The sequence below is a fragment of the Heterodontus francisci genome, chromosome 14, assembly GCF_036365525.1.
Source record: "Heterodontus francisci isolate sHetFra1 chromosome 14, sHetFra1.hap1, whole genome shotgun sequence".
NCBI lineage: Eukaryota > Metazoa > Chordata > Chondrichthyes > Heterodontiformes > Heterodontidae > Heterodontus > Heterodontus francisci.
In genome coordinates this window covers 57,872,822-57,898,817 of record NC_090384.1, presented here as the reverse complement: position 1 = coordinate 57,898,817, position 25,996 = coordinate 57,872,822, and the positions used below count along the sequence as shown (strand labels likewise).

Sequence of the window (25,996 nt, the reverse complement as noted above, 5' to 3'; positions counted from 1 at the left end):
CCCACACACCCAGTGCTTGTGAGCCACCACTGGCTTCCTTGTGCCCAAGAGAATCAGTTTCAAGATCCCTGTCCTCACTCTAAATCCCTTAGCTCTTTGAAGTGGATTGGATTTTGTCAAATACAATGTGCCAATGATGCAATGAGTGAAGTAGGGATCTCATGTAAAAACATTGTGGAATGTTTTATTTTTTGAAAAGAGTAAGCTCCCTGTTGAAGCCTGAGAAAGCTCAGCGGCATTCTTAACTATGACATTCAATGCATCAGTGATGCACTTGTGTCTGTTTCATGAATCATGCCATTGCATTAATGTTTAAAAGCAACATTTTTGAGGGAGTAAAGAGACAGGAGGTAAGAAAGGAAAGAAAAAATAATGATGCAAAAAAAATGGAAGAAAAAATAAAAAGAGTAGAAATGATTTAAAAAAAAGGTAGGGCAGAAAAAGTGGAGGAAAGAAAGTGGAGGCAAAAAGAACAGGTGAATAAAGGACTAATCAGCGGATTAGAGGAAAAGATGGAAAACAGAAAGATACGAGAAGAAAGAAATAAGTGAAAAGAGGGTGGGAGGAAGGAGTGAAAAAGAAAAGTTAAGGTTTGTGAGCACTGGTCTAGGCTATTATGCTTCAGAAAGTATTTGCATTGAAAGCACTACATGCAGAATAGCTTGTTCTTTCAAACAAAATAGAAATATCTCTGTTTCACAATTTGGAGGATATAAATCTTCCCAACCGCCAGCCTGTTCCAAAACTCCAATAAGAAGATGCTCAACTAACAAATACTTTACTGAGTGAGCTAGATATTAACCACCATCAGGACTTCAGAACGATAGCTTCTGAGCAGATTTTATAAAGTAAAACCAATTACATTCATACTTTGTTATTACTCTCAACGTTTGATATTCGACCTTGTTAAAAAAAAATAATTAAAAAGATGGGCACTCACATGATTCAGATCTGAAAGTTGTTGAGTTAATAATGTATCTGTGTTCTTAAATTATTTGCCACACAAAGTGTTTTAACATCAAGTGACATGCCAAACCAGAGATGAAAATAATTAAGACATGGAAAAAAATTTTGTAGAGAGCTAAACATGCTGTAGGAATGACAGAATACTGATTGCAACAACACTGGAACAGTACAGATTGACAGCCATGGCTGTGGTTGGTTGTGTTCACATTCTCTGTCTGCTGGTGCACTGCAATACTTAGGAAGTCTCAGTGTTAAGCAGATTGCAGTAAGACTTGTGAACCTAAATAATGAAGGACAGACATATTTCACAATATACATGTGTTCAATGTGTAATTTTTTTTCAATTAACTTTACCAATGACTTATGGCACCTCGAACAAGTGGTCATTCTTCATTTGTGAGCTTAAACACTGACTGTCAACAGGCTATTCAAATATGGGGCTATCACACTGTATCCTCATCCAAAGTACAAGCACAACAGCTTCTTAGTAAGGGTCACTGGAGTGCAATCAGGAGCAGGAATTCCATCTGATTTTCTCTTCTCTTGTCTGGGATGCTGAGCCCAATTTTAATGCCTCTACTTGCACACTAGCTGACATTGCCCAGTTCAGTGTAAAGCAAGAATCTAGTCTTGGATTGTCCTGCTCTATATTACATAGAGATTACAACACAGAAACAGCCCATTTGACCCAATCAATTTGTATTGGTGCTTATCCTCAACATGAGTAGTAGTTCGAATGACATGTGCCAGGCCTATTCCAATTTCCCCTTATTCTCCATTCCTTCAACCACCTATCTAACTCTGATTATTAAATATTGACATTGTCAAGAAAAATGATATGCAAAATAAGGAATATAATTGGAAACTTACATTAAACTTTTAATGGAAAAATCCTGCAGTTAACTTTTAAAAAAAACTGGCAGCCAAGATGGCCACCACAATTTGCATCTGAAACACCTTTTCATATTCCAAGGTCCCAACCGGAGACAGCGGTCTGAGGAACATGGACCCAGAACAATGGCTTGCTCTCAGTGATTGAATTGCCAAAGATTGCTTCATTAGCATAGCATTCAAGGCAATCCTAACACCCTGACTTTGAAAGAGCAAATGCCTCTAGATGTAAATACTGGCATCCTGGGGCCGGGGAGTCAATTCCAAACCTTGAATCTCATTAGAAGGTTCCAGAGAATACCCTGAGGCAGTCATGCGACTGTCTGTCCATCTCTGTGAAAGCTGGGAGTTTCCTTGAACAAAGAGAGATGAACAGTAACTCAGACTGTGCAGCAGCAGGAAAGCTGTGTGCCTCCCTCTCTCTCTGCTCTCTCCAGATAACACCACAAGTTTAAAAACCGTCTGCGACTGTCATAGAGTCATAGAGTCGTACAGCATAGAAACAGGCCCTTCGGCCCACTGCGATTGTGGACCCTCCAAGCCTACAGATAGCTACAGAGACCAGGGGAAGAGGCCACTTACAAGTCTGCCTTCAAGAAAATCCTGAGCCAAGCGGGCGGCACAGTGGCGCAGTGGTTAGCACCGCAGCCTCACAGCTCCAGGGACCCGGGTTCAATTCTGGGTACTGCCTGTGTGGAGTTTGCAAATTCTCCCTGTGTCTGCATGGGTTTTCTCTGGGTGCTCCAGTTTCCTCCCACAAGCCAAAAGACTTGCAGGTTGGTAGGTAAATTGGCCATTATAAATTGGCACTAGTATAGGTAGGTGGTAGGGAAATACAGGGACAGGTGGGGATGTTTGGTAGGAATATGGGATTAGTGTAGGATTAGTATAAATGGGTGGTTGATGGTCGGCACAGATTCGGTGGGCCGAAGGGCCTGTTTCAGTGCTGTATCTCTAATCTAATCTAAAAAGTGCACTTTGACCAGCCAAGACTTCAAGAATACAACTTCAGCCGGAAGACCACCAAATCATCCAACCTTACAGACTGTGTATTTAATTTCCATTTATTCTGGACTCTGATCCAACCACAAAATTTACTTTTCACTCTGTAATCTATTTGTGTGTGTGTGATTCTCATGTGAATGTGTGCGTGAATGTGTAGCGTATTTTTATTATTTTTGTTTAGATTGGGTTTAGGTTGTTAAGTATAATAAACTCACCTCTTTCTGTTAAAAACTCAAGAAAATTTGTCTGATTGGTTCTTTCATGATCACATTAAAGGTAAAAGGTAAAACACTCACTGAGGTGATAAGCACAACCATGGTTTAAAAAGGAATAAACCCTGTTGCGGTCAAATAAGGGGAAGGGCAAGAGGGGAGTCTGTGACCCATCCTCCTCATCTGGCCATAACAACATCTAAGTTGTTTCAATCACTGACTCTGTTAGTGTATTCCACAACCTTCCAATTCTACAAAAACGTTTCTCCTGCTCTCTTTCCTAAATCTCTTAATTCTCATCTGGACCCCTCAATCACTTGAAACAGTAGTTTCCACCCATTCTGTACCATTCCTTCATAATTTTAAACATCCCTATCAAATCATTTCATAATCTCCTTTGTTCAAATGAAAACTGCCCCAGTTTTTCAAATCTTTCTTTGTATTTTGATTGCCTTGTACAAGGCTGCATTGTAATGAATCTGGGCTATACCCTCTATTGTTTCAGCGTTCTTCCAATAGTGCTGAATTCAAAACTACAGACAGTATTCCAGTTGTGGTCTTATAGATTCACCATTACATTGACTTTTATATTCTATACCTCTTGCCATAAACCCAATATTCCATGAGCTATTTTATGGCCTTATCTGCTTGAGATGCTGCTTTAAAGCATTGTGAACCTAAGTCTCCAAATCTCTCTACTCTTCCACATCACGCAGCATTCCCTTATTCAAAGCATAATAATTACTTTTATTTTTTTAAACCAAAATGTACCACCTCACATTTACTGACATTATTAAAGAGGTTATCGCAGGACATTTAGAAAATGATTATGCGATCAAGCACAGTCAACATGGTTTTGTGAAAGGGAAATTGTGTTTGACTAATTTATTAGAGTTCTTTGAGGAAGTTAACAAGCAACCTGGATAAAGGGGAAACTGGTGTACTTCAATTTCCAAAAGGTATTTGATAAGGTGCCACATAAAAGGTCACTACACAAAATAAGTGCTCATGGTGTAGAGGGTAACATATTAGCATGGATAGAGGATTGGTTAGCTAACAGGAAGCATAGAGTGGGATAAATGGGTCATTTTCAGTTGGCAGGATGTGACTAGTGGAGTGCCACAGGGATCAGTGTTGGAGCCTCCACTATTTACATTCTACATTAATGACTTGGATGAAGGGACCGAATGTACGGTAACTAAATTTGCAGATGACAACAAAGTTAGGTAGGAAGGTAAGTTGTCATGAGGACATAAAAAGTCTACTAAAGGATATAGATAAGTTAAGTGAGTGGGCAAAAATTTGGCAGATGGAGTATAATGTGGGAAAATGTGAACTTGTCCACTTTGGCAGGAAGAATAGAAAAGTAGAACATTATTTAAATGGAGAGAGACTGCAGAACCCTGCAGTACAGAAGGATCTAGGTGTCCTGGTACATTAATCACAAAAAGTTAGTATGCAGGTACAGCAAGTGATTAGGAAGGCAAATGAAATTTATTTTATTTATTTATTTATTTAGAGATACAGCACCAAAACAGGTCCTTCAGCCCACCAAGTCTGTGCCGACCAACAACCACCCATTTATACTAATCCTACATTAACCCCATATTCTCTACCACATCCCCACCATTCTCCTACCATCTACCTACACTAGGGGCAATTTATAATGGCCAATTTACCTATCAACCTGCAAGTCTTTGGCTGTGGGAGGAAACCGGAGTACCCAGCGGAAACCCACACAGACACAGGGAGAACTTGCAAATTCCGCACAGGCAGTACCCAGAACTGAACCCGGGTCACTGGAGCTGTGAGGCTGCGGTGCTAACCACTGCGCCGCCCAAATGTTATAATTTATTGCAAGGGGTAGAGAATATAAAAGTAGGGAAGTTTTGCTACAGCTGTACAGGGACGTAGTAAGACCACATCTGGAGTATTGTGTACAGTTTTGGTCTCCTTACTTAAGAAAGGATAAAATTGCATTAGAAGCAGTTCAGGGAAGGTTCACTCAACTGATTCCTGGAATAAAGGGGTTATCTTATGAGGAAAGGTTGAACAGGTTAGGCCTATACCCATTGGACTTTAGAAGAATGAGAGCTGAACTTATTGAATCATATATGATCCTGAGGGGACTTGACAGGGTGGATGCTGGAAGGATGTTTCCACATGGGTGAGACTAGAACTAGAGGACACAGTTTAAAAATAAGGGGTCTCCCATTTAAAATGGAGATGAGGAGAAATACTTTCTCTCAGAGGGTTGTTGGTCTGTCGAATTTGTCTCCACAAACAGCAGTAGAGGCTGCGTCATTGAATATATTTAAGGCTTAGATATATAGATTCTTGATAGACAAGGGAGTCAAGGGTTATGGGGAGCAGACAGGAGAGTGGAGTTGAGGCAACATTCAGATCAGCCATGATCTTAACAAATGGCAGAACAGGCTCGAGGGGCTGAATGGCCTACTCCAGCTCCTAATTTTTATGTTCATATGTTCATTCCACAATCTTATCAATACTTCTGTAAGGCTTAGTTCAACATTGGCTTTACTAAGTGCACGATCAGCAGAGCTAAGATTTATCTTCAGGGAAGTAAACCTTCAAGTGCATTCTTAAAACATAGCAGTGTAACAGACATAAAGCAACAACATCTGCTTTGACATAGAATCAGCATCACGCTTTGCCAAAACCCACTTCAAGTGCAGCCCGGATAGTGCCAGCACCAATCTATAATGAGGCTGGACAATACTGACTGCCAAATCACACCCAACAAGACATCATCAATTTCTGATCAGTTTTAAATTCAGAGTTAACTGACCAGTGATCCTCGCACACCAGTTTCTGTCTAACGAGACATTACAACCTGGTATTCGAAGATCACTAGTCTATCTATTTAAATTAAATACGAAATAATTTTGAAGGATATTACAACAATAACTTGCATTTATATAGTGCCTTTAACATAGAAAAGGTTCAAAGGTGCTTCACAGAAGTATAATTAGAAAAAAATCAATACTGAGCCCAAGAAGGAGATATTAGATTAGATGATTAAAAGCGTGATCAAACAGGGTTTTAAAGAGGGTCTTAAGGGAGGAAAGGCATGTGGAGAGGCAGAGAAGTTTAGAAAGGGACTTGCAATGCATAAGGTCTAGACAGGAGAAAGCACAGCTGCCAATGGAGGATCAAAGGGAGTGGGGAAAGCACAATGGGCTGGACTTTAAGAGCCCACCTCCAGGAGCGGCAGCGAGCTCAAAAAAAGCACGCTGAAAAGCCGCCGCAATCTCCCACGCGGCAGCTCATTTAAATAGCCAGGGCGGCCCCCCCTCCCACACCCGCCCCATCATGTGGAGGGGGCGGGCTGTCCATCCCCGGCAATGGTGTCAGCTGCCTATGTGCAGGCGCTGGCGCCTTTTTTAAAGGGCAGCTAGCCCTGCCAGAAAATTTGAATTTTTCAAGTGAAACACCCAAAATTTACAAAATAAAATTGTAATGCCCCTTTCCAACAACCCCCCCACCCAAAATTAAAGTAAGTATTTGACCTTTCCTCCCAAAAAACACCTACCTTTGAATTCTGACCTTTCATTCCCAGACTGTACAAAGTTGAAATTTCACCCCTTCCCACCATCCACTACACTGATGATGCGTATCTGACCCCATCCCCCACCCCTGCACTGAAAATCTTAACTCCCCACCCTGCCCACTAGAATCACGGCGGGACCGAAAGTTTTCCAGTAAGTATGTTCAATTTGTTTTAATGATTTGAATGTAGAAATTGAGGTCCTGTCGCCCAGTGGTAGGTGGGCCACCACTGAGCCTCGCTGTCACCGGGAGGATCGGGTCAGGCCCTCCCGAGGTGGGCCTCTGCCCCCGCATCCCCCCGCCACAGAGTCTGACGTCTTGGGCTTGGTCGAATGCAGCTCAATACGTCAGAATTGGAATAATGCAGAGTTCTCGCAGGGTTGTAATGTGCGAACAGAGACAGGGGGCTGGATTTTTGCTGCAGGATGGGAAACGGAAGTCGGGACCTTTTCTAGATTCTGAACCCACCCCTGAGGGGAAAACAGGAATGAGCCCTGAATTTCACAGGGGGCGACACCTTAATTGCTATGGAGACAGGTTTGCTGGTCAATTAATGGCTGCAGGGGCGGAAATGGAGGCGGGACCTGATTTAAACAGACCACAGCAGCCATTACTGTGACTGCCGTTTCACTGCTGTGAATATAGAGTGAAAGATCACAGAAGACCTGAACTCGACAATGTCTCAGCAGAGCCAGAGGCCTGGAACCTGGGGCAAGGTAGTCCCTTTATTTTCAGATGCGGACCTGGAGGTCGTGCTGGAGGCAATGAGGGAGAGAGAGGAGGTCCTCTTTCTGGAGGGTGGCAGCAGGAGGCCACCTACCCAGACAAAGCAGCTATGGATGGGCATTGCTGCCACAGTCAGTGGAAGAAGTTGGATCCACAATAGGAAAAGGTTCAATGAGCTGATACTCTCTGGCAAGGTTAGTGCTACTCACAACCCTGAGGACAGGTCTCTTGGTATTCACACTGCAGCAAACACACAAGTTGAGGAGCCTCAGGGCGTATGCTATTCCTGAACATGGGAGGAGTGTGTGTCCAGGGTACTTACTGATCCCTCAAATTGGCTGAGAATCTGTAGTTACTGATGCATGCACCTTCTAATAAATTTGAGCAGCTGCTATAGAGGACAGTAGTACCTTCTTTTGTCCTTGCAGGAGAAAAGGGCACATCATGCCCGAGAGAGGGCCCAAATGGGTGGAGGTGTCCCCAACCTACAAGTTATCTCACCCCATGGAGGAGGGAGTGATGAAAATAGCCAGAATCTCAGACTACGAGGAGGTCGGCCATGGTGATATGGGCACTCATGGTGGAGATGGTGTTTAAAGAGGGAAATGCGCTCATTAAAGGGGTGCATTGCACTCCATGCAATCCGACAGCATGCCAAATACTGAATTGCATTGGGAAGCCTCAGCACTGCACAGGCTTCTGCACTCCAAGGCTAGCTCTAATGATCTCTTATTGTGTCTCCCACAGGTGCAGACGTTGAACCAAGGAGACTTTCCCTCTCACATCACCAGGCCATGAGAAGCAGCAGAGTCCCGAAGAAGTACTGTCACGCCTCACCAGTGTACTGTCCACCAGCGCAGATACATTCACCCCAGTGGGTCCATTCACGCATTTAGATGGAGTAGAACTGGGTGACAAATACCTGGAATGGGTGGACTGTCTTATGAGGACAGATTGGCCAGGCTAGGCATATATCCGCTGGAATTTAGAAGAGTAAGTGGTGACGTGATTGAAACATATAAGATCCTGAGGGGTCTTGACAGGGTGGATGTAGAAAGGATGTTACCCCTTGTGGGAGAATCTTGAACTAGGGGTCACTGTTTAAAAATAAGGGGTCACCCATTTAAGACCAAGATGAGGAGAATTTATTTCTCTCAGAGGGTCATGAGTCTTTGGAATTCTCTTCCTCAAAAGGCGTTGGAAGCAGAGACTTTGAATATTTTTAAGGCAGAGGTAGATAGATAAGCAAAGGGGTGAAAGGTTATCGGGGGTAGGTGGAAATGTGGAGGAATCAGTTCGGCCATGAACTTATTGAATGGTGGAGCAGGCTCGAGGGTTTGGGTGGCCTACTCCTGCTCCTAGTTCGTATGTTTGTAGGAACATGGCATTAGTGCAGGCTGAGACAAGTTAGCAAGCTGTTTCCACCTCCTCCCAGGCCACAAAGGAGCACCACATAGAAGTGGCTGAACATAAAGTCCACCGCATCGTGCTGAGCTCTAACTGGGTCACTGGGGTGTCTTCTTCCTGTAACTGTGCACTGTTTTCCTTTATGCGCACCATGTAAATAATGACACTTGAAGCCAGGTGTGTGAGACTCCTTCTATTGATGGCGGGATAAGAGAAGAGATATAGTGAAGGAGATCAAGGGTTCCTCAACAGTGATGGCAAAACCTCTGGGCAGATGTTCATCCTTTAATAACATTAAGAATTTACATGTTCCAGATTGCGTCCTCAGTTGAAGTGTTAGCACAGGCAGCTGAGAGTGAGTTCCAAATCATACCATTCAACCTGGGTCAGAGGGGCTCAGTTGAAATGTTCCTGAATCAGATGGTCCCTGACATTCATGGGATCCTGATGAGACCTTCGCACCCCATACCGCCCTGGCCACTTTCCTGTGCAGCTGGAGCACTTCAGTGTTCTGCATCCTCCCTCTCTGCCTCCTCTTCCACATCCTTCTCCTACTCTTCAGTCTTTCCAAGGCCTCCCCGTCCTCAAGGTCCACACCTTTCTAGACGGCCATATTATGGACAGCGCACAATACCACCACAATGAGTAAGACTCTTGCAGGAGTGCACTGCTGGGTGCCACCGAGACAAAATTAGCAGTCACTTTGACAAGTATGGTTTAATTAGGGAAAGCCAGCATGAATTTGTTAAAGGCAAATCATGTTTAATTTAATGGAGTTTTTTGATAAGATAACAGACAGGGCTGATGAGGGTAATGCAGTTGATGTGGTGTATATGGACTTCCAAAAGGTGTTTGATAAAGTGCCACATAATAGGAGTAGCCAGCAAGGTTGGAGCCCATGGAATAAAAGGGACGGTGGCAGTACGGATACAAATTTGGCTGAGTGACAGAAAACGGAGGGTATTGCCAATGGTTGTTTTTCGGACTGGAGGAAGTTATATAGTGGTGCTCCACAGGGGTCGGTCCAAGGACCACTACTTTTCTTGACATATATTAATAAAGTAGATTGAAAATTTTCAGATGACACAAAACTTGAAAGTATTGTGAACTGTGAGGAGGATCGTGGTAGATTTCAAGAGGACATAGACAGGCTGGTGAAAGGGCGGACAAGTGAAATTTAATGCAGAAAAGTTTGAAGTGGTACATTTTAGTAGGAAGAACAAGGAGAGGCACTATAAAGGAGGTGCAGGGACAGAGGGACCTGGGAGCAAATGTGCATGAATCATTGGAGGTGGCAGGGCTGGTTGAGAAACTGGGTAAAATGGCATATGGGATCCTGAGTTTTATAAATAAGGGCACAGAGTACAAAAGAAAAGAAGTTATAATAAACCTGTATAAAATGCTGGTTCGGTCTCAACTGAAGTATTGTGTCCAGTTCTGGGCATCGCACTTTAGGAAGGATGTAAAGGCTTTATGGAAGGTGCAGAAAAAGATTTACGAGAATGGTTCCAGGGATGAGGAACTTCAGTTGCGTGGATAAATTGGAGAAGCTGGGGCTGTTCTCCTTAGAGAAAAGAAGATTAAGAGGAGATTTGATCCCAGACTATTGCTTCTAAAACCTTTCCCAACACTGAGGTTAAACTGACTGGCCTGCAGTTGCTGGATTTATCCTTATACACTTTTTTGATTGGAAAATTATGGCCAGTGCCTCTGCAATTTCCTCTCTTACTTTCCTCAGCATCATCTGGTCCTGATGACTTATATTTTGATGGATCCAAGCGAGCTGATGGAAGTCCAGAAATCACGGAATTTTTTTTGCGAGGGTCAAGGTTAAGACCCGAGCAATCCCCTCAATAACACTTGGTTGGAAAGCCAGTACTCCTCCCACCTCTTGGAGTACTGGCTGCTCAGCATTAACTCAGGCCAGGAACAAGGAAAGTCCTGGCCTGGGAATTCTCATCCTCTATTCACATGCCCTCTGATGTAGAGCGCCATGTTTGGGCCACATTCTGCCCCAAATAGGCCCCCTGGAAATTTGAAACACATGTCACGACTGGGCATATCCAGGTCCCAGCCTGAATTCAAGATCTTCCACTATACGTCCAGCAAGCTTGCAAAGAGCAGGCACCAAAAATGACCATAGAGCCAAGTTTAGTGACAAAACTGGTCATTAGGAAAGGAATATATGTGATAGTTCAGTTACTCGTATAACCTGACATCACTCACGGCATATAAAGAAAAGTCACTAGAACCCAATGTAACAATATTACAGGATGATTTACCTTCTTTGGGAGGAGAGGTCAGGAATAAGGGCAGAAAATAAAACATGAAACATAATGTACTGTTCAAGATCTATTATTAAAATAATTTTCTATACCAGATAAGCCATCATCATATTGTTCATTTTAAAAAAAATAACTGCCTAATAAACTGCTTTCCTTTCCATGATAAGGAATTCATTGTTAAAAAGCTTACCTGGTTTGTATGTTATTCCTGGGGGGAACAGGAATCCCTGCTGGGCTGCGGCAGCCGCTGCCAATGTCCGTTGGTCGTGTGGAAAAATTGGGATCATGAGCGGAGGCATGTGACCCTGAACCTGCTAAAGACAACAAGAGCTCTGATCACACACAGAACAAATGCATCTTGACAAGGATTATACAGCAGTGATAGTGTACGTGTGCTCACAGACTCCCACAATGGTCTCCCTTAACCTATTAATCCCTACCAATTTCACATCATCACATCAAAGGTCCTCAGGCTACATTGTTTTCCCTTTTGTGTCAGGAGTGGAGGATTCTTGTTGAAAGCATTTTGTCTTCCATTTCTTGAGGTAAAAGTTCCCAAACTTTCATTCGTTAGAACACCTCTGTGCAAACACTGAATAGACAGCGTTTCATAAACTATTTAAATCCTAGTTTCCTGTTAGCACACTGCTTGATCATTGGGGACTGTGCATTTGTACAGCCTGTCTTTTCCTGGTGAATTTAGAAACATGGTTCACAGTCTGATGGACTGATTTTCTACTGGTAGGAGGGTTTTTAGAAACAGGCAAACTAATCTCAATATGTCAAGCCAGGGTAAAGATAAAGATGTCCCTTCAAACAAATGGCTGCCAAGGGTCACAAGTGTATTCAGTTTGTGCAGGGTTTTATTTTTTAGGTAATTTTCTTCCCTCTTTTGCTGACTCATGCTGGAGTATGGTTCCATGGGCATCGACTGCTTTCCTGGACCTTGCTGAAGTGCCATTTTCTTTCACGGGTGCACATATACAGCAAGTGTCAGCAGCCTATTCTATCATGGAAGGCATCACAGTCAAGCCCAAGTTATGTCATTATCCACTCACTGAATAATGATCAGGAGCTGGATCCCTGGTTGTTTCGCCCCTCCCTCATTAGCCTAGCTCTGTTGAAGCCAATGGTAGGGCTTCCATTGCACTTTTAGGTGTGATCAACTAGCTCAACATAGCTGGACACTGAACCTGGGATCATCCTAGTTGGTTTAATTTAGTATCAGACACAGCAACAACACCAACTGCTCCCCCCCCCACCACCCCTCCCTGCAACCTGCCACCCCACCCCCCCCCCCCCCCCCATACCACACAACTGAGAAATCAGGATTGCCCTGATTTCTTGTAATTTCAGTTTATGTAGTTTTAGACTTTCACAACGTTTAACACCACATCAACTTTAGCACATTCAGATTAGGTGTGTCAAGAATAATAATGGATTGTGAGCTTGACCGATGCTGCAATTGAGGTATCTCAGGTACATTGACAGGTCCAGGAATAAGTCAACTCCAATGTCAAGATAGCTTTTCCATTTATTCATATCTGAGAACTGTTTCATGTGGCTATTAAATCAATGGGCATGGCCAACCTCGGAATCTTTCAGCTTACATACATATGCACTTTAAATACAGTGATATCTGTTACACATCATTGTGTTTAGCTGCAATACAATACCACTGTAAATATTTAAGCCTACATGGATTTGGTGCTGTACAATGTTGCCTCAAATACTTGGGCACAGATTGTGTGCATATATTTAAATTCATTAAAGTTATCAAATACTTGTCAACACATCCCGTGAATGTCAATCCAGTAATTGTCATTGAAATGGACTGGTAACAAGATTGCTACTGGCCTGCCTAATATCTCCCCCACAAATCTCAGTGAATAGTATCCAAATTTCCAATACAAGCATATACAATGTGCTCCTGCCTTTGGAATATTGACACTTATGTCCTGCACAGGAACATATTTCAGAATTTAATGTGCCTTCATGAATATGAATGCCATAGAAATAATAAGATGTATTTGAAGGTGGTGCCTCCATTTACATGACTGGCCTGGAGATCCTCCCTTTCACTGTTTTGTGGCTTGCCATTCCACCTCCTCTGTAGAATTGAAGGGTAATAAAACTATATTTCCAGAGGTATGTCAAAGAAACATTTGAAAGCAGCCTCAACTGTTTTTCTTGCACTATAAAAATACTTATTAAAAGTTATTATTATTAGTTAACTACATACCACAGATGTTATAAACAGAACATATCAGGGCCATCACTATGACATGATAAAGATCTTCACCAACAAGCCTGACCACAACCCCACTCATCATTTATCTGGTGATGTTTATCATATCTATCAGAGTTCTGGCTGTGACATATCTTCTACATCCCTTTGCCAAAAGTAATTATCTGAAGAAGCCAAACACTGTGGGTGGTGAGAGAGGATCTAGGAGTTAATTCACTGAAGTGTCCTGTACAGTATCTGCTGTTCTGGCATCTTTTCTCAAAGTCTTCTTGCCCAAAACTCACCAGAAATTGAGAAGTGTTCGAACAATTTGGGGTTGTCTGCATTAGAGGATTATAGTGCATGATGGAACATAGCTCTACTTTGAAATTTAAAGTTAACAGAGACGACTGACCAGATTTTATCAAACCAACTCAGATTACAGCTGAGTAACAATACAATATCACAAGCAAGGTTGTCAAGAGTTCTGCTGCAGATGGATCCAACCATATCTTGGACTAGACCTTCACTTAATATACATCTTATTATATCGTGGACTTTTGTCAAGTTGTTGGCTGTCCCTTGATTTGAGGATGACGTACTCAGGGTTGCAAGTTTCTGCTATGGGTCTTCAGGTGATTGAACAGGCCGATTTTCAACTCGCAGATTTTTGGGCACATGGGGCAGGACGTCCCATGAGGTAGTGAGATCGGAGTGCAGGATTTTCTTCCTTTTTTTTCCTTCTCTGCTGTCGCACTGCCTCATCATTAAGGCGTTGGGAGTTGAAGCGTGATGCAACTTGGTGGACAAGTTGTCACCATTCTGAGCACTTGGTAGCAAGCTCGTCCCAGCCATTAAGGTCAATGCAGACATGCTTCAAGGAGAGCTTCAGAGTGTCTTTGAAATGTTTTCTTTGTCCTCCCCTGTAATATTGGCTATCTGATAGTTGTGAGAACACGATCTGGTGAGGGAGACAATTTTCAGCCGTGCAGACAAATTGGCCAGTCCATTGGATTTGATTTTGTAGGAGTTTTGCCTGAATGTTTGTGGAGCTGGCTTTAAGAAGGACACCAGCATTTGTTTGATGGTCCTCCCATTGAATCCGGAGGATGCAGTGTAAGTATTGCTGATGGAATTCCTCTGGTACTCTTATGTGTTGCTGATACACAGCCCAGGTCTCGTTGCAGTGCAGAAGCATGATGATGACAACTGCTCTGTATATTAGAACTTTTTTTTAATTTGTGGAGGTCTTTGTTGTCAAACACTCGCAGCTGTAATTTATAGAAGGCTGAACTGATGCAGCTGATCCAGCGTCAGATCTCCTCATCAATGGTGGCCTTCGGTGAGAGAGGCAATTGCCAAGGTATGAGAAGTGCTCAACATATACTAGAGTCTGTCTTTCAACATATATGGGGGGTGAAATATCTGGCTGACCAGGTGTGGGTTGACATTTGAGTTTGGATTGGCAACATTCAAGGACAGGCTGAGTCTCTTGAATGCAGAATAGAAGAGATTGAGAGTGGCTTGAAAATCTGGTGCAGAGTGGGCAATGACACTGCAGTCATCTGCAAACTGTAGATCATATATATCTATGATGGTCAGTTTAGTTTTGGCACAGAGGTGACCGAGGTTAAAGAGCTTTCCATCTAGATGGCATTTAATACTGACACCAGAGGGCTGACACCAGATCAACTGATCTTTGATGAGGTGAATAGCCACCATCAGGTAGATTGTGAATAGTATGGGGGCTATCACACAGCCTTGCTTGACCCCGGTTTGGATTTTGAAGGCAGCTATTTCAGATCTCCCACTTAAGACAGTTGCAGTCATATCATCATGGAGCAATTGCAGGATTGTGAAGAAGTTTCTTGCACATCCAAATCTTTGGAGCACAGTCCACAGAGCCTCGCGATTTACTGAGTCAAATGCTTTGGTCAGGACGATGAATGCAATGAAGAGTTCCTGATGTTGTTCTCAGCACTTTTCTTGGATTTGTCTGGCAACAAAGACCTTGTAAGAGGTTTCTCTGGAAAGGCTAAAGCCACACTGTGTCTCTGGGAGGGTTGCCTCAGCCACAGGAAGTATGCGATTCAGGAGACTGCGTGCCAGGATTTTCCCTGCTCTGGACAAGAGGGAAATACTTCGACAGTTTGATTTATCTTCCTTCATGAAGACAGTTGCAATTGTCGCATTCCTGAAGTCGGGGTGGAGGAACTCTTTTTCCTCCCAGATCCATAGGATGGTGTGAGCAAACGTCCACTGGCTTTGAAGACCTCAATTGGAATACCATCGGGGCCTCAAGCTTTTTTGTTTTTCATCCATTTGATTGCTTGTTGTAGCACTCACATCAATGGTGATTCAGCCATGGATTCTACCACAGGGCACTGGGGAATAGCCTGGAGAGTATCAGCTGCTACTGTGGATTCACAATTGAGGAGTTGTCCAAAATGTTCTTTCCAATGTTTAGCATTTACGGATGGCATTGTCATCTTTAAGAAGAGAAACACCACCCTGTGAACAAAGAAGATTTTGTACACTTGACCTGGTGGCCTTGGTGGCTTCAAAAAAGCTTTGCATGTCGTAATCAATCAGGGTACTGTTGGATCTCTGGAGCTTTCTCTTCCCATCACATGCCCTTTATCTTCCAGATTTGCCTTTGAACATTAGCCAGCTGTTGGTATGCTGCCTTCTTGAGTTGCGACCTTGGGTTGTTCTGCAAGGCAATGAAGGCTGCTCGCTTTTGTTCAAGGAGCATATTTGAGCAACATTTTCGTTAAACCAGCCTTGGTGACGGCGATGTCCAAACCCAGTGTTCTGGGCATAAGAGTATAGTATAGCTGACTTAATTTGATCCCACTGTTCTGGAATTCAGTTGGATGTGTGAAGATTTTCCAGATTGGTCGTGAGCTGCACTTAGAATTCCTCTTTTTGGTCGGGCTTTTTCAGGGCTGAGACATTGATCTTCTTCCTCTTGGACTTTTGGGCCTTGCTGTGTCTTGGTGCGAGGTGGATGTTCATTACCGAATGAACAAGTCAGTGAGCTGTCCAGCAGGCATCAGTCCCCCACATGGATCAAGTGATACAGACATTACTTAGGTCTTGGACCCAAACAATGACATAATCCAATAGGTCCCAATGCTTTGATTTAGGATGCCTGTGTGTGGTTTTATATTTGTTCTTCTGATGGAAGAGTGTGTTTGTTATAATGAGGACATGCTGAGCACACTTTGTCAGCAGGAGCTCGCCAGTTGCACTGACTTTTCCCACCCCATCTTTTCCAATGATTCCACTCCAGGCTTTGGAGTCACAGTCAACCCTGGCATTAAAGTGAGGACTTGTTCAATGATATCATGAACTGGACCAACAATGAATGCCAGGCCAACTACAACCAACTGCTGAGTACTAACTCAGTTACATCAATGACTAGACTGCATCTATTCATTGCTGAACATTGATCCAATTATATCACTCAAGTGCTGATCTGTTCTAGAACTCGAGCCAGCATGCATGCAAGTGGGAAGCAGCAGCATCAGCAGGTTTTCTACCATCTGTATCACAAAGCAACTTCACTAAAGAGGCACTTTAACATAGGTTTTTATACCTAAAAAAGGGGGAAAAACTCCTTTTTGTCTCTTAGTACCCTAATCTAATTGTGAGCATCTATTAATTAAACCCCCACAACTTTCTCCTCCAAATAGCTACAAAGAATTAAATGTATGTGTTTATTTCTGCCAGTTCCTGCTGATGTTTTGAATATTTTTCTTCAAACTAACATTATCAAGGTAAGTGGCTGGAGTAACAAACCCAACAGTGCAAGGAAACTGAATTAAAATTAGAGCAATTATAATCATTAACCTGGGATAGTTCAGTATGGACTTTGCACGTAATAGTCCAACTCTCTCATACCACTGGGCTCAGTAACTCCTCCAAGTCACTTATTTTTTTTTAATTTTTTATTTTATTTAGAGATACAGCACTGAAACAGGCCCTTCGGCCCACGGAGTCTGTGCCGACCATCAACCACCCATTTATACTAATCCAACACTAATTCCACATTCCTACCACATCCCCACCTGTCCTTATATTTCCCTACCACCGACCTATACTAGGGGCAATTTATAATGGCCAATTTACCTATCAACCTGCAAGTCTTTGGCATGTGGGAGGAAACCGGAGCACCCGGAGGAAACCCACGCAGACATAGGGAGAACTTGCAAACTCCACACAGGCAGTACCCAGAATTGAACCCGGGTCGTTGGAGCTGTGAGGATGCGGTGCTAACCACTGTGCCACTGTGCCGCCCACTTCCTTTGATGTAATCAGGATTCGTGCAAACAAAAGGAGTTTAAAGTTACACATAACTCATAATAGCTGTCTGATTTTAAAAGTGTTTGTAATAGTAATCGGGAAGATGGCTGTGGGAAATAGGACAGAGATCTGTATTGATGAATCTCAATGCACTTCAGTGTCTGCCCCATTTTACGGCTTCATTTCAAGAAGCTTGAGGAAAGCCTATTGTCTTTTGGGTAAGCAGATGCAAATTACACTATAATTATGTCGTGGTATCATATAACCTATTTTCTGTCATTTTGCAGAATAGTAGAATTCCCCAAATTCCAAGGAGTCACTGATTGCGCTCACAAGGCCATGCTTGCTCCCTAGCTCAATGCCTATAACAATGTTAGCAAGAAAGGTTTCCCCGCTATAGCTTATTTGCAACTGCCAGCACATCACAATGTGACAGGCTTCACTAGAAGGCAATACACTGTACCTGTACTATCACTCCTTGGAGGTGAAATTAGACATGGATGTAGATGCAAAATAGGTGCTATCACATGGGTCACCTGTTACATGCTCCACCCAATATTCAGTTTCATTGACTTCAAATGAACTGAATATTGGACATGTCATATAACAGGTGACAAAGGAGATTCCACCATTTCTGCAATCCTGTCCATGTCCAATTTCACTGCACTTGTCTCTGTCTCTGAAGATAAGTCTCTGTGCTTCTCTTGGGAGATTAAGACAATCATCTACAGCCTTTTATGTTGGCACCTCTGCATTATCCCAGGACTCCAGCAAAGCATTGACATAATTAAGGTCCAGTCTTCTATCAGAGTCATCACTGAGCATACCATTGGTATGGTGAAGGCATACTTCAGATGCCTGGATTGATTTGGTGTGCTGTAAAGCACTCCAACTAGAGCTTCAAGGATCATGTTAGTGCATGGCATGCTGCACAAATTTGCCTTTCAAAGAATGAAGGACTCATTGGCAGCAAGGGAATGAAGAAGAGAAGTAGCAATTTCAAGAAGCACTCATAAAATGACTTTTCTTACTCTTCAAAATGAATTGAAATGGAAAAATAAGAGATGTTTAGAAGGTTTTAAGTCATTTTTACTTTTCCATTACACCTCACATCATCAAAATAGGTACAGATCCAGCCTCCCAAATTATGTCATCACATTTACAGTGTCAAGTATGTACATGACATACTGGTCAAATTGTAATCAGGATCAAGATATCAGCAATGTGTAATAGAGAATCTGTCCATCTCATTGTCTTCTTTATAAGTATAGAACACTTATACATTCAGAGCACTTACAAAATCATCAGGGACAGGCTGCATAGGTTTCTAAAGAGCAGGTCACGCTTGACGAATTTAATTGTAAAATTAAACAGAGTGTGTAGACAAAGCAAATGTGATGTATATACAGATTTTCAGAAGGTGTTTGATTAGATGCCACATGTATCAAAGGGCATGTAAAGTATGGATAGAATGTGGCAAACGGCAGAGGTCAGAGGCAGGAGTAAATAGATTTGTTTTGAAATTGGCAGAATATGGATAGTATTTTGCTTCAAGGATGTATATGGAAACCCCTTTTTTAACTATATAAATGATTTGAACATAGATACAAGGAGAATGCTATCAATGTTTGGTGTTGAAACAAAAATAGAAGGATGATAAACTGTGGGGATGAATGCGGAAGGTTTCAGGAGAACAAAGGTAGGTTGGCAGAGAGGTAGAGTTGTATATTTTGGGGAAAAGAATAATGAAAGGAAACATACTCTACATAGTAAATGGAGGAACAGAGAAATCTTTAAAGGGGAGAAAAGGCAATAAAAGGCAAATTGAATTCTTAGTTTTATATATAGGGACATTAAATAACAGAATGCTATAACGGAAACTTGGCTTAAAGAGGGGCAAAAAATGGCAGTTCATCATCCCTGGATATAGAGTTTTCAGGCAGGATAGAGAGGGGGAAAAAAGAAGGGCGTGTAGTATTATCGGTTAAAGAATCAATTACAGTTGTGAGGAGGGATGATATGCTAAATGAATCATTAAATAAGGCCACATGGGTTGAACTCAAAAATAAAAAAGGGCAGCCACACTACTACAAGTGTACTATAGACCCTCAAATAGTGAGAGGGAGATACAGGAACAAATATGTAGGCATGTGCAAAAACAACAGGGCAATAATATTTGGGGATTTCAACTACCCTAACATCAACTGGGATACAAACAGTGTGAAGGGCACAGAAGGCACAAAATTCTTGAACTGCATTCAAGAGAACTTTTTATCCAGCACTTAACAAGCCCAATGAGAGGGGGTGCAATTCTAGATTTCGTCTTCAGCAATGAAGCTGGGCAAGTGGATGAAGTAGCAGTGGGTGACCATTTTGGAGATAGTGACCATAATACAGTTAGATATAGCATTATTATGGAAAAGGACAAGGATAGAACAGGAGTAAAAGTTCTAAATTGGAGGAAGGCAAATTTTACGAAACAGAGAAGTAATCTGATGAAAGTGCTCTGGATATAGCTACAGGAAAATCAGTGGTAAACCAGTGGCAGGCATTCAAAAGCGAGATTCTATAGGCACAGTGTAGACATGGCCCCACAAAAATAAGGGTGGTACTGCCAAATCTCAAGCCCCTGGTTATCAAGAAGCATACAGGGTAAGATAAAGCTTATGACAGTCACAAAAACGTAATACTTTAGAAAGCCCAGAGGAGTACAGAAAGTGCAGGGGTGAAATAACAAAGGAAATTAGGAAAGCAAAGAGAGGACATGAAAAAATATTGGCAGGTAAAATCAAGGAAAACCCAATGATGGCACATTATATCAGTACATTATCAAAGATTATTGGGGGTAAATGGGAGTGTGGAATTTGAGACACAAACAGATCAGCCATGATCTTATTGAATGGTAGAGCAGGCTAGAAGGGCTGAATGGCCTACTTCTGCTCCGAATTTGTATGTTCGCATTGCGCAAGAGGATAACTAAGAAAAGGGTAGGGCCTATCAGAGTTGTACAAGGGTTACTTATGTGCGCTGCAGAAGATAGGGGCAGGGTTCTTAATGAGTACTTTGTCTCTGTCTTCACAAAGGTGAGGGATGATACAGACATTGTAGTAAAAGAGGAGTGTGAAATATTAGATACGATGTGCAGAGTGAGAGAGGAAGTGCCAAAGGGTCTGACATCCTTGAAAGTGGATAAATCACCAGGGCCAGATGGATTGTATCCCATGCTGTTAAAGGAAGCCAGGGAGGAAATAACAGATACTCTGAGGATCATCTTCAAATCCTCACTAGATACAAGCGAGGTACCAGAGGATTGGAGGTCTGCAAACGTTGTACCATTGTTTAAAAAGGTTGCGAGGGATAGACCAAATAATTATAGGCCGGTCAGTCTGACCTCAGTGGTGGGAAAATTATTAGATTCAATTCTGAGAGATAGGATAAGCTGTCACTTAGAAAGGCATGGATGAATCAGGAATAATCAGCCTGGATTTGTTAAGGGAAGGTCATGTCTTACTAACTTAATTGAATTTTTTGAGGAAGTAACAAGGAGGATTGATGAGGGTAGTACAGTGGATGTTGTCTACATGGATTTTAGCAAGGCATTTGACAAGATCCCACATGGCAGACTAGTCAGAAAAGTAAAAGCCCTTGGGATACATGGGAATGTGGTGAGTTAGATCCAAAATTGACAGGAAACAAAGAGTAATGGTCAACGGATGTTTTTGCGAATGGAAGGCAGCTTCCAGTGGTGTTCTACAGGGCTCAGTGTTGGGTCCCTTGCTGATTGTGGCATATATTAATGATTTAGACTTTAAGGAGGCATGATTGGGAAATTTGCAGATGACACACTAATTGGCCATGTAGTTGATATTGAAGAGAATAGCTGTAGACTCCTAAATGATATCAATGGTTTGGTTGAGTAGGTGGAAAAGTGGCAAATGGCATTCAGTCTGGAGAAGTGTGGGGTAATGCATTTGGGGAGGGCAAACAAGGCAAGGGAATACACAATAAATGGGAGGATATTGAGAGGGGTAGAAGAAGTGAGAGACCTTGGAGTGCATGTCCAAGGTCTCTGAAAGTGGCAGGACAGGTAGATAAAGTGGTGAAGAAGGCATATGGAATGTTTTCCTTTATTGGCCGAGGTATAGAATACAAAAGCAGGGATGTAATGCAGGAATTGTATAAAATGCTGATTAGCCCACAGCTGGAGTATTGCATACAGTTCTGGTCACCACATTACAAGACGGTCATAATTGCTCTGGAGAGAGTACAGAGTGTTATCAGGACTTGAAAATTGCAGTATGAGGAAAGATTGGAAAGGCCAGGGTTGTTTTCCTTAGAACAGAGGAAGCTGTGGGGTGACTTAATTGAAGTGTACAAAATTATGAGGGGCCTAGATAGAGTAGACAGGAAGGACCTGTTTCCCCTAGCGGAGTGGGCAATTACCAGGGGTACAGATTTATGGTGATTGATAGAAGGATTAGAGGTGACATGAGGAAAAATGCTTCCACCCAGAGAGTGGTGGGTGTCTGGTATTCACTGCCCGGATTGGTAGTGGAGGCAGAAACCCTCAACACATATAAAAGGTACCTGGACCTGCACCTGAAGTGCTGTAACCTGCAAGGCTATGGACCAGGTGCTGGAAGGTGGGATTAGATTGGGTGGCTAGTTTTTTTCAGATGGCGCAGACATTATGGGCTGAATGGCCTCTTTCTGTGCTGTAACTTTTCCATGGTTTTATGGTTTCTATGGTTAAATATAAAAGCACAGAAATGTTGTTGAATTTGTAAAATAAATTGTTCAGGCCACAGTTGAGTATAGCTCTGGCACTTGCTTATAGGAAGGGATATTGGAGCCACAGAAAGGGTACAGCAAATATTCACCAGAATTATATCAGAAGTAGAGGTTACATTTGTGAAGAAACACTCAAAAAGTTGTATTTCAGGAACAAGGGAGGCTTAGCTTCAGGATTATCACCAGAAGCATAAAGGAGATGTTAGAAGAATGTTTTTCACACAAAAGGTTATTAGAACATGGAATGCTCTATCATAAGTGGCTATTGAGGCAGGCACTAAAACATCCTCTCAAAGTAATTGGATAAGTATTTGAAAAAGAATATAAACAGATACGGGGAAAGGCAAAGAATTGAAAATAGAGTTGAAAAGCTAACAGCATCTGCAGTTAGAAACAGAAACTGCTCTGACCAAAGTCACAAATGACACCCTATGTGTCTGTGACAAAGGTAAACTATCACTCCTTGTCCTTCTTGACCTGAATGCATCCAAAACTCTGCTGACCATGTCCTTACTTGCACCAAGTCTTGTTCACCTTTCACCCCTGTGCTTGCTGACCTAGGCTGGCTCCTGGTCAAACAACAGCTTGATTTTAAATTTCTCATCCATGTTTTCAAGTCCCTCCAAGGCCTCACCCTTCCCTGTCTCTGTAATCTCTTCCTGATCCCCACAACCTTCTGAAATTTCTGAGCTCATCTAATTCTGGCCCCTTGAGCAACCCTGATTATAATTACTTCACCATTGGTGGCCATGCCTTCAGCTGCCTAGGCCCTAAGATCTGGAATTCCCTCCTTAAATCTCTCTACCTCTCTTTTCTCCTTTAAGACTCTCTTTAAAACCCAGCTCTTTGATCAAGCTTTTGGCCATCTGCCCTAATATTGCCATATGTGGCTCGGTGTCAAGTTATTCTTTATAACATTCCTATGAACCATCTTGGGAAGTTTTAAAACAACAAAGATGCTATATAAATACAAGTTGTTGTTGTAGCAGTATGGATGTGCTGTAATATCTATGATTCTATTTTAATTATGTCTCATGCCTAACATCAGACTGTTGATCTCTGTGTGATGTCATACCATATTCAGCTTTGATCTCTGCTGTCACAAAGTGTTTTGTGCTGACTGATTTCTTAAAGGGCCTTGAACTTCTTCATAATGCAAAACAGAGAGTTTCTCTGCAACTAAATGCACCATTAACATTTTTGGGTACATTACTTTTTGCAGTTTTTATAAACAACCTCTACTTGGGTGAATGGAGGAGCATTCTAAAGCATGCAGATGATATGAAACTTGGCAAAATAGTAGATAATGATGAGGATAGTTATAGGCTTCAGATGACAGGGAGGATAGTGAAATGGGCAAAAGCGAGGCAGGTGGAGCTCAATGTGGAGAAGTGTGAAGTGATGTACTATGAGAGGACTAATACAGAAGGACATTACACTGTAAATGGCACAATTTGGAAAAGTGTAAATGAGCAGAGAGACCTTGGTGTCTATAAACACAAATCCTGAAAGGTGTCAGGGCAAGTTGATAAGGTGGTTAAAGAAGCATATGAGTTCCTTGGGTTTATAAATAGAGGAGTGAAATAGAAAAGCAAAGAGGTCACGCTAGAACTTTATAAATCACTGGTTAGACTTCAGCTGGAGTACTGTGGACAATTCTGGGCATCACACTTCAGGCATTAGAAAGGGTACATACGAACATACGAATTATGAGCAGGAATAGGCCACTTGACCCCTCGAGTCTGTTCCGCCATTCAATGGCTGAACTGATTACTCCACATTTCCACCTACCCCTGATAACCTTCCACCCCCTTGCTTATCAAGAATCTATCTATCTCTGCCTTAAAAATATTCAAACACTCTGCTTCCACTGCCTTTTGAGGAAGAGAATTCCAAAGACTCACAACCGTCTGAGAGAAAAAAATTCTCCTCATCTCTGTCTTAAATGGGTGACCTCTTATTTTTAAACAGTGACCCCTAGTTCGAGATTCTCCCACAAGGGGAAACATCCTTTCCACGTCCACCCCGTCAAGACCCCTCAGGATCTTATATGTTCCAATCAAGTCGCCCCTTACTCTTCTAAATTCCAGCGGATACTAGCCTAGTCCATCCAACCTTTCCTCGTAAGACAGGCCACCCATTCCAGATATTAGTCCAATAAACCTTCTCTGTACTGCCTCCAATGCATTTACATCCTTCCTTAAATAAGGAGACCAGTACTGTACACAGTATTCCAGATGTGGTCTCACCAATGCCCTGTATAGCTGAAGTATAACCTCCCTACTTTTGTATTCAATTCCCCTCGCGATAAATGATAACATTGTATTAGCTTTCCTAATTACGTGCTGTACCTGCATACTAACCTTTTGCGATTCATGCTCAAGGACACCCAGATCCCTCTGCATCTCAGAGCTCTGCAATTTCTCACCATTTAGATAATACGCTTTTTTATTCTTCCTGCCAAATGGACAATTTCACACTTTCCCACATTATACTCCATTTGCCAGATCTTTGCCCACTCACTTAACCTATCTATATCCCTTTGTAACCTCTTTATGTCCTCTTCACAAATTACTTTCCCACCTATCTTTGTGTCATCAGCAAATTTAGCAACCATACCTTTGGTCCTTTCATCTAAGTCATTTATATAAATTGTAAAAAGTTAAGACCCGAGCACTGATCCCTTTGGCACACCACTCGTTACATCTTGCCAACCAAAAAATGACCCATTTATGCCTACTGACTGTTTCCTGTTAGCTAACCAATCTTCTATCCATGCCAATATGTTACCCCCTACACCATGAGCTTTTATTTTCTGCAATAACCTTTGATGTGGCACCTTATCAAATGCCTTCTGGAAATCTAAGTGCAATACTTCTACCGGTTCCCCTTTATCCACGGCACATGTAACTCCCTCAAGGAACTCCAATAAATTGGTTAAACATGATTTCCCTTTCACAAAACCATGTTGACTCTGCCTGATTACCTTGAATTTTTCTAAATGCCCTGCTATAACAGAGAAGGTTTAACAGAGTGTTAACAGGGGTAACAGACTTCAGTTAATGAGGAATGGTTAGAAAAGTTAGGACTGTTCTCTTTGGAACAAAGAAGGTTAAGAGATGACCTAATAAAGGATTTCAAGATGATGAGAGGTTTTGACAAAGTGAATAGGGAAAAACTATTCCCTCCGGTGAGCGGGTCAATAACAAGAGGTCAAGAATTCAAAATAATTTACAAAAGATTTAGAAGGGAGATGAGGAAAGATCTTTTCACTCAGAGAGTTGTTGGGATCTGGAATACACTATCTGAAAAGGTTGTGGAAGCTGATTCAATAAACAATTTTCAAAGTAAGTTGGACACATACTTGTGCATGAGGAATTTACAGGGTTAAGGCCAAAAAATGGGTATGTGGGACGAAGCAAACAGCCAGTACAGGCATGATGGACCAAATGGCCTCCTTCTGTGCTGTAAATTTCTATGATTCCATGATTCGCCTACTTTGCAGTAAAGGAGGGGCATGATTTCCCAATATATTTTCTGGGTGGGCAAGACTTCAAACTGGGAGTGAGCATTTGTAAAATTTGTACAATAAGTATACATTCCCAGTT

At 42.2% G+C, this 25,996-nt stretch overlaps 1 protein-coding gene across 17 annotated transcripts in view; it reads right to left on the bottom strand.

Annotated features, from left to right (window-relative positions):
- Positions 1-25,996, bottom strand: part of sox6 (SRY-box transcription factor 6) — a 720,990-nt gene that overhangs the window by 138,664 nt on the left and 556,330 nt on the right. For 14 of the 17 annotated variants that reach the window (XM_068046281.1, XM_068046293.1, XM_068046288.1 and 11 more), the window contains one exon: positions 11,253-11,376. In XM_068046281.1, coding sequence (XP_067902382.1) covers positions 11,253-11,376 — 124 coding nt within the window. The remainder of the gene's footprint in view (positions 1-11,252; positions 11,377-25,996) is intronic. The other 3 variants (XM_068046282.1, XM_068046294.1, XM_068046296.1) reach the window with 1 other exon arrangement.